Source organism: Clytia hemisphaerica, unplaced genomic scaffold, assembly GCF_902728285.1.
Source record: "Clytia hemisphaerica strain Z4C2 unplaced genomic scaffold, Clytia hemisphaerica genome assembly, whole genome shotgun sequence".
NCBI classification, from domain to species: Eukaryota; Metazoa; Cnidaria; class Hydrozoa; order Leptothecata; family Clytiidae; genus Clytia; species Clytia hemisphaerica.
In genome coordinates, this window is record NW_027103520.1 from 293,021 (window position 1) to 302,917 (window position 9,897).

General features: G+C 35.5%; 1 protein-coding gene across 1 annotated transcript in view; it reads right to left on the reverse strand.

Annotated features, from left to right (window-relative positions):
• The window catches only part of LOC136799386 (synapse-associated protein 1-like), a gene marked incomplete at its 5' end in the record, with an annotated part of 31,562 nt that extends 21,921 nt beyond the window's left edge, over positions 1 to 9,641 (reverse strand). Inside the window, 2 exons of the mRNA XM_067056098.1 lie at positions 6,465 to 6,556; positions 9,502 to 9,641. Of these exons, the coding sequence (XP_066912199.1) occupies positions 6,465 to 6,556; positions 9,502 to 9,641 (232 nt within the window). The remainder of the gene's footprint in view (positions 1 to 6,464; positions 6,557 to 9,501) is intronic.
• Positions 9,642 to 9,897: the final 256 nt, after the last annotated feature.

A 9,897-nucleotide genomic window follows, 5' to 3' on the forward strand; every position in this document is an offset into this window, starting at 1 on the left:
TCTCCTGTAATAAAAATGTATAGCTTCATCATAATCAAGACAGTTGATAGGTTTAATCTGAGATGCTACTGAAAAAGAAAATAGAAAATCACAAATGATACCAATGTCTCCCAAAATAAATACTTCAGTTGGAATCATGCATGATATGATAGAGCCTTTTAAAGAAAAGAGGAAGGTCAATGGTTTAACGTTTGTTAAAAGGTTTACCTTTGGCATGCTACGAGCAAGACGGCTGAATGCACCAGAAATCTGTTCCTTTGTTAACCATTGATCTGGAGTGAAGACTCTCTTGTTTTGATTATCTCGGATTGTTCTCATCTTAAGAACAACAGCATCAGGTGTTGCTTTTTTCCCACCTGCGCCTGCCATTCCTCTTTTGAATTCATTTAGGATAAATTCACGCTGTCGAGTCCTGCCATTGCATGGCGTTGACCAGGTTTGATTGCCTCGAGTATTCGCCACAATGTGCTGTCTGACAGTGGATTGAAATCAAAATAGCGACAATGTTCTTTGTATTCAGATATTGTATGTGCCTTTGATAATGTGAGTATGGCTTTCGGTAGTAATTGTTTTGATCCATCTGTAAAGTCCAGCGTACTAGTGCCATAAGCAACATCCTGGATAAGATTTGTCTCAAACAGAAAATTCACAAAGTGCTCAGCAGATTTCAAGTTTAGTTTATTTTTGGTGAATGGCTTGTCAGGTTTTAGATTAAGTGCACCAAAAGATTCAGTCCATTTACGAGCTTGCTGAACTCTATTTCTAGTACAGGAGAATATTATCATTATTTCTGCAGTGGAGTAACTCTCTTTTGGGATCGCAGACAAAATGAGAGTTCTTTGTTTTTCAGTCTCAGCTTCTGTGAAAGCCTTATGTAGAAACTTCAAATTCTCAGGTATGATATCATTGTCACCTTCAGAATCCGAAGAAAAATGTTCTTCAAATTTATCTGCTTGGCCAGGTGCCACCATTTCAGCGTATTTCCTTTTGCAAGATTCAATGTACTCTCTATACTTTCGTTTATGGTACCTTAAAGTTGAGTCAGCCAAATCATCAATAGGTGTTGTCAATCGAAATTTCAGTGGTGAATTATATGCTGGTGACTGCTCAAGAAATGAATGAAATTCATCGACACTGGTCATTGAATAGTCAGGATCATCATGGTCACTTTCTTCAACATATGTTGCTGCCTTTCGATGGTTAGTACATAGATTGCCAAACATTGGAAATTGCAAAGGATATGAAGAATTGATACTCTCGGATACTTGCATAGAAGCTGGTCTTAATCCTGTGACTTTCTTTCCAGCTTTCCAGTTTGTAGCAGTCTTTGGATGTAAGGGATGAACACAAATTTGTGGTGGTTTCCATAAAGTCCCTAAGTGATAGCGGTGATAAGCACAGATCTTTCCATCGTCTGACATTGCTTTATGGGCTCTGGATTCTATCATTGCTTTTTCATTGACTGAGTATGAATTAACTTGAATTTTTGTGTCAATGTCCTCAGTCTTGAAGATCCCATCATCTCCTCTCTTCGAAGGCCCACATACTTTAGAAAAAAGATAACAATCTTTGTAGTGCTTGTTTGCATTCAACATCTTGCTGCTTCAAAATCAAATTGAAGAATGAAAAAAAAACAAGAATCAATCTATTTTATTTACTTTGCAACATTTTTTTTCCTTCTTTTTTCTTCTTTTTTTCTTCTTTTTTCCTTCTTTTTCTTCTGTTTTTCTTCAGTTTCATTCATTCGTTGAATAAAAGGTTGAATGGAAATTGCAAATAGAGCCAAAAGAATATTTCTTTTAAACTCAGCATATGATATATTTTTCTTTATTATTTTATACCTTGACTTTTTATTACGTTACATGGTCGAATGAATGAATGAATGAATGAATGAATGAATGAATGAATGAATGAATGAATGAATGAATGAATGAATTACTAAAGACATTAGATAAGAATTATTTAACCAGTGTCTTATTTTCAACTTACATTACTTTTATCTTCATTATGTGATTTTTTATTGGTGTATAGTAAGATTACGGCAATAGCTGATAATCCGTTCCAGAGGTGATTTTTTGTCAACTTTGATACTTCATAAATGTAAGAGGGTTTGAGGCCCCATCATGATTTTTTAAGGCGTGAAAGAAGAGGGTCTGGGCTACCTTTCCTGAAAATTTCAGAAAAATCTGTAGGAGGAAAAATTTTCTACGGGCCTTTGAAAATGGGCAAAATTCGGACAATTTTTTGGCAAGGGCTATTTTTGCCGCCATTATGGAAGCCGTTATGGGCACAAAAGGTCCAAATTTTCATTTTTCCCATCACAAGTATTAGTTTTCTGAGTTCCAATTCAATTAAAGTGACAAAACATTGCCAGTCAGTCAGAAATTTGAGCAAAAAACGGCTCCAAACTTTTTCTCGCAGTTTTTAAGACGCTTTGCTGGGGGTCTTAAAAAAAATTTGAAAAATTTTCAGCAACCCAATTTTTGATTTTTTCCTTCACTTTCGAGAGTACTAACAGCTCTGAAAAAATCGGGACCCAAATATAATCAGAAAAAAAGTTATAGAGTCTCAAAGTTGGCTTTAAAGACTAGTCCAGACACAAAAATTTCAATTTTTTGAAAAAATTCCGAAATTTCCGAGGCCCATATCTCAAAAACCACTTGAGATATGAAGCTGAAATTTTCAGGATCTTATTTTCTTACTAAAAAGGTCATTTGGTGAAAGTTTCAGCCAAATCTGTGATGGTGAGGTATCACACCCTACAGACTCTTAAAAAAATTGGCTCTTAAAGAGCGAGCCAATATCTATCATCCTATCAGGGAGGAAAAGCTGGAACTTTTACTAACCAAATTCGTCGAACACCAATCAAACTTCATTGGATAAAAAACTGTCATCATTAACGAGGGACCGCTGTACATTGTACGGTGGTGTACGGTGGGGCTGGATCTAAATGTGCTTTGTACGGCGGTGAAAATAGGTTAATTTGAAATCTGCTGTATTATCTGTACACCCCACCTTACCTTACCTTACCTTAAATCACCGTACAATGACAATGTACGGCAGTGTCTAGGCAGGGTCGTTTCGATTATACAAAAATGATCGCTGAATTTCAATTGACATGATTTCTAAGAAATACTGTGAGATCGGGTAACTTGCATAAGCCCTCAAATGAATGACCCATTTGGTCATTAAAATACAAAGTTAAATCAAAACAAAAATGGTAGGCTAGAGCTGCAAGCGGAGCTGCGTAGTTCATTTGTTTTGAAATTTTGCTGCTTTGATTGGTCAGTCATTTGATGGCTGTGCAAGTTACCCTCCACTGAGATGCAAGTTACCCGACTTCACAGTACTTGCTAAAACTGACTGTTTGTCACAACTGGTTTCACTATTAACACATAACTATCTGGTGAAAAAAGGAAAAAAAAATCATACCTGCGCTGTTTGTAGTTTTTTGAAGAAGAGAAGAGAGGGTTAATAATGTTGTTGTTTGTTGTGGAAAATTAACTCTTCTTGTACTGCTTACTGAGCATGATCAATTTATTGGTGCATTCACTAACTACACAAAATACTTAGTAGTAAACAAATATCAAACCTCTTTAAATACTCTACAAAAGACCAGAAAATATGATAAAAATTTATACAGCAGCAGCAAGTTTCAAAAGCATGTCTGATGTGCATAATCAAGCGGTGAAAACTAGTTTCAATCAGCAATTCCGCCCCTTCAATTTTTTTCGTTCTTTCTAGTCCGTGGTAATTTTCCGGGGGTCAGGATTCGATTATCAGTTAGGGTCAGGGTTGCTAGTAACGGCTTGTCACTGTGCCGGGTGCATACTCGGCGCCTTTGGCCCCGCAGGGTTGCTAGTAACGGCTCGAATTTCAGTCAGGTTTAAAAAGGGGTACTTTTACCCATATTATAATAACATTACCCCCGTCTTTTGCCAGTTTGGTATAATATGTTATGAATTGCGTAATTCTGCTGTGCGACGATAGCTCAAGTGGTAAGGCGTCGGGTTTGGAAACCAAGGTTGCTTGCATTTGGTGGTTCGAACCGAGGTGTGGAAGTATAGTTTCAGAATTAGCAAAATAGCTTCAAATAGTCACATTCAGAAAAAAGTAAGTCCAGAAATCAGAAAAAACAGAGTTAGAGACAGGAAATAGAGAAAAAGAGGAGAAGGGCGGAATTGGTGATTGAAACTAGATCTTTCCTAATCAAGCAGCCATTAAAAAGTTCTCACAATGATTGTTTACAAGGGCTTGGTTACACTTTTTGCACTAGCGTATTTTATTTATTAAGAAAAGCCCTGTTTTTTATCACTTTTTATCTTTGTGAGTGAGTCCACCTTTAGAATATTTGCCGTAGTACGCCCGCAGCCAAACGCCCACGCCATAATTTGCGCCCCAAAAAATGTCTCGCCAGACACACGGAAGGCTATCGTAATACTTTCGCTAAGCGAAATTAATAACGCGCTTGTATCTTCTGCCAATCACATTTGAAACGTACTGATAACAATAAGTAAATTCCAAGTAGATGAAATAACACGGGCGTGGCGCGAAAGATGAACGATAATACGGCTTCCCATTGCGATGGTATCATTATTCAAATCTTTCCAATAACTAATTTCTAAGAAAGTTCAACCATACTATATTATTTCTACTATCGAAAACTTAAAAGTGTAAAAGCAGCAAATAGGAAAACAGAGGAAAAAAGCGACTGCTTGTGACTTTATCAGCATTGGTATCATTAATTAGAGTCTCTATAACTCAAGCCCGCCCGCAGAAAAAAATTTTGTTCGAGTTAAGGAAATTTCGAGCTATGGAGTAAGGGTTATAAGGCATTGTTAACTGAAGGGATGAGAAAATTTGTTCAAGTTAAGGAGACTCTACTTATACACTATATGTACTATGTACTATGGTTCAACTAATATCACTCCCCGTCAAGTTTTAGTTTTCAGACATGGAGCTTTAGTACAAGTGCAACTATTTTCTTCTCTATATTATTCTAACAACATATTGAAAATTTTGCAATAAAAGTACTAATTAATAAAGTCGATTCATTCATTTTTAAAAGTGTGCACTCTTCTTTTAACGGTCATGTGGGAATCGTTTCAGTGTAATTAAAGTATTTCCCTTTAGAGTGGTTTCCACACGGTAACAAGAAAAAGTGCATATGCGAATGAACTTCACCTTTCATCCATCCATACACACCTCGTCTATTTAGAGACTAAAACATAGAGGAGGTAGAATGTGTACGTACCACCGACCTTTAAATACCCTGGACCAAGCTTTATCCACAATCTTTGATCGGAGTGGTACCCTAATGATTGCACTACTCGATGTGGGTCATTTTGCAATTCAATGAAATTTTCCTTTTTTACCAGCATTGAGCAGTGCTACTACTAGGGTACCAGGATCGCCCTTATTTATAAGACATTCATGTTCGTCCCTCGATTTATAATAATCCAACATCTACCAACTCTTTTACGAAATCAGTCTCCAAAATCAATATTCCAAAAAACACCATTTTCAAGAAACACTATTTGAAAACAGAAGTTTTAAATCGAAAATAAAAACAAACTGTGTTCTGACTCCTTTTTTACTGACTCTTTCATCAATAATTTAAATGACTATCTTAGCTACATTCTACTTTATAGGTAATAAGGTAACTTGATCTTAACGCTTTTCACACTTTTGATCTACCGCTTGATAGTGTTCTTATAAGAAAATATGGAAGGATAGTTTCTATATTACATCAACTTTTAAGAAATATATTTTCACTTTCGACTATTGGCTACAAAGGCAATATATAATTATCTTGTTTCTTGTTTTCACACAAATATTTGATTATCATAATTGAAATCGCGCGTTTTGCGCTTTTTCACTAAAAAACACTAATTTTGGATAATTTTCTTTCGAAAAATTAACTTTTTCACACTTTAGCACATTGTAATTCTACGTCTTTGTACAAAAAAAATCAGGAAAAACTAATGAAGAAATTTTCACAAAGTACTAAAACCCCATTTTTGGGCCCAAATTGGCCCAAAAAACTTTTTTTTCGAAAAATGAACTTTTTCATATTTAGCACACTGTAATTCTACGTACAAAAAGTCAGGAAAACTAATGAACAGATTTTTTCACAAAGTTCAAAAAACCCCATTTTTGGCATTTTTGTGCCAAAATTGGCCGGAATATCAGGCTCACATTTGAGCAAGCACCTTTGTACGAAAAATCACAAAATTCCTATTATTCAATCCCGAGAAAAGTTGGTAACAGACGAACGGACGAACGAACAGAGGTTAGTTCATGGCACCTCCAGGTAGTTCCAAAAATTGAAGAAGTGTTGTTTTTTGTTGCAGCGGGATGAAGTTTCTAATTTACAAAGGAAATAAGAGGTCCTTCCCTCTTCCATCAATAGCATAACTATAATTGATATCTCAAAATGTTAACACAAAAATATTTGGACATACCTTTATTCAAACTGAGCGACGATAGCTGGGTAGATTGTTTGATTAGTGACACTCGGTAAAAGTAATTCCTCCAGAAACGATCTTCTTTTATCCTGAAAAATAAACGACAGCTTTAAATTAGAATTTAAAAATATAGCTATCAATTATGTTATTGCCCCTGCAGGAGCGCAGCGACGAGGAGGCACTCATGTTTTCATGCATAGATATGGACTGGAATCTCGAAACTTTGTTGTTTTTGTTGTTTGTGTTTTGTCGCGCAACCATCCCCGTAGTTAGTCTCTTCCGTAAATGTTCGGTTTTTTTTTCGGGACAGAATATGGTCGTAACTCGAGAAAGTCCTTCTTAACTTAGTAAAACAAGATACCGGCAAAGTACAAAAATGTTGAATGTATGCATATGGCCATATGTAAAGTTGAATCCAAAATTGGTTGAATGAATGTTGAATGTCAATCAATGTAAACAAACTTTTTCTTTTGGTCTTCAAAATAGATTTACCTCACTTAGAGTGTATTGACTGTTTTTTCAGTGTGGTAAAATCTATTTCAAAAACCTGAAAAAAGTTTGTTAACATTCGTTTAACTTTACATGCGCATATTCAACTTTTTCTAAATAACTTACGCTCCAGTGGTTTGGTGAAATAGCTCCAATTCTAGCTTTCCAAGTTAGGAGGGACCTTCCCGAAGGCATTTAACGGTGGTTAGACTAGATACACAGACATTCATACGGAAACACAATAAAGTGAAAGTATATAGCTATAAACTCAAAAAATCTAGCTTCCTGAAGGCACGCCTCTTCATTGTCTGCGCTGCGATCATCTTAATGACTTCGATCCTTTCAGCTTGGAGAAAAGATTGCATCATGAAAAAGTACTATGCACTTGAAAAAAAATTAAAGCGCATTTCAACTTTTCTCGACTATAAGTCTGAATAGACCACAATGGCATTCCTTTATTTTTCTTTTGACCAACAACATAGAAGATTTTGCTTGAGAAACGTGCAATCACAGCGTCAGGCACAACGCAACGGGTACGGCAGGTACGGCGGCTGCCGTACCAGATTTTCACAAAAATACCCGAAGTTTTCCTCTTCGTCGGTAAAATCGCTATAAAATCGCTATAAAATCGCTTAAATTTCCTCATTCGCCGTACCAGATATAAAAAGCTTCCGTCGTACCTGAGCGTACATAAGAGGAGCCCGGGCCTTAACTAGGATTGGTTTCTATTTCACCCAATTTAAGATGGCGCAGAACTTTTTGATAAATTTTATACGTAGTATTCTCTTGGCTATTGTTTATTAGGCAAAGTAGCAATAGAGAATTGTTGAAATATAGCAGCCAATGAAAAAAGCAAGCTATTTCTAATTGGTTGCCTTGTTGATTTATTCACATATTTATGCTACATATTTTGCCTACAATCTAAGATGTCTGCGGCATTATCAGAAAAGGTCTATTGTGAATAATAATCATGACATATATTGTTGTAAGAAAGAAACTGGGAGAAAAAAACAAACAGGAGATGTGAAAACCAGTAAGCTAATGATACCATAATTTTTGAAATATATTTTTGAGAAGCTTTTCCTTAAATTTTATCAAATTATCAAGCTGCATGAATCCTTCAAGTATCGTGTTAATGGAATATAATTTTTTTTTCAAGCATATGCCTCAATCAATCAATTAATCAATCATTCAATCATTAAATCAATCAATTATTCCTGATTATTTTTAATGCTTTAATTTTTAAAGCATTAAAAGCTTTATAAGTGCATGACATGATCTTCTGCGTGGGCATTTAGTGAAAGCTATGACTAGTTTAAATATTGTTCATGAATAAGGGCTGTCAAAGTCCCGAAGATATATCTACAATCGGTGACGAAAAACTTGGCACAAAAAGGTAATCCACCGGGGTGTTTTATAACCACAATCGATTTGCAAGTGCTCTAAAGTAGGTTCGAAGGGTAGAGTTTAACTCTGATTTTTATCGCTAGACTTAAGACTTAAGAACCCTTAGGATCTAAGGATCCAAAAGTTCAAAAATGGTCCAGTAGGGCTTGAAATATAGCCTAGAAACCAATAAATCCCTCCCAGATCGAAATCATCGTTGAAATCAAGTTGAAGTCCCGAAATTGACATTCTCGCTCGAACTACAATTTTCGAAAAATGGTAAATTAGCCAAAAGTGCCAATATCTTATGGCACTGATTGTAGACCAAAAAAACTCTTCTCTTATGATTAAGATTTCAACATTATTTGAAATGCCTGGAATTCGCCATACTTATTAAAGCCATTTTTAGCTCGATGATATAATCAAGTAATACCGGGTGCGCCACAAAAAAGTTTCTCTTTGAAACTGATTTTCTCGAAATCGAAAAAATTTTAAAAGAATCATTCCTATTCCAATGGAAAGAAGAAAGATAAACTTAAATTATGATGGGTCATTTAATAAATTGGGTTCATTAAATCAAAATTTATGCTCAATTGAATAAAAAAGTTGCTTTCAGAAAGTGCCCGAAACGTTAAAAATCGACCTATCAAAATTTTATTTTAAAACTAGCACTCGCAATAGGCTTTACATGATTAAGAACATTTTTCAACACATAAATTTTGAAACTGATGGGTCAATCCAATGGGATAGGAATGGTTCTTTAAAAAATTTTAGATTTCGAAAAAACTAGTTTTAAAGAGAGAAACATTTTTGTGGCGCACCCGGTATAATAAAGTGGAAGTTGGACACTTTTTAACTTTAGCAAAAGTAGGAACCATTGTTTTAGTTCGAATTATAGTAGGCTTCCAATAGACGATATCGCGTTTAGATAAATGCAATGCATTCTGGTTTCTCGGGGACCCTCAAGGGAATTATAATATATTCCAGATCATTATATACTCGACATTATAATTCCTTTGAGAGTCCCCGAGAAACCAGAATGTATTGCATTTATCTAAACGCGATATCGTCTATTAGAGCGTTTTGAATAAGAGATTTGACTGTACTACATTTTTTATATTAGATTGATTCAATACACATTGTAAGAGAGAAATTTGACCTTTTTGGGACGAGAGTAAATCTCATTCTTTCCAACTCTTCATCGTCTTTGAGAACTGCAAGAGCAACAGGCATCATGTGTTCAAGGTTGAATTGAAAATCCACTCCTGATGGAGGGTCACGAAGAAAATTTCGTTCATCCTGATAAGATACAAAATAAAAATCAACTTTAGAATATCCGGATAGTACGTCTGTCTGAGCTTCGCAAAAAAAACTAAATTGCACTTGGCAAAGAAATTTCTTGAGCCTTCTTTAGCTCTGTGCTACAATGTCTTTAATAGTAGGGAGCTAACTCTCACTAGTCAGGGAGCTTGGAGAGGTCAACTATCACGTTTGGAGAGGCACGTGTAAATAAATATTGTCTTATAACACAATGTCTGACTTTTCCTAAGGTTTT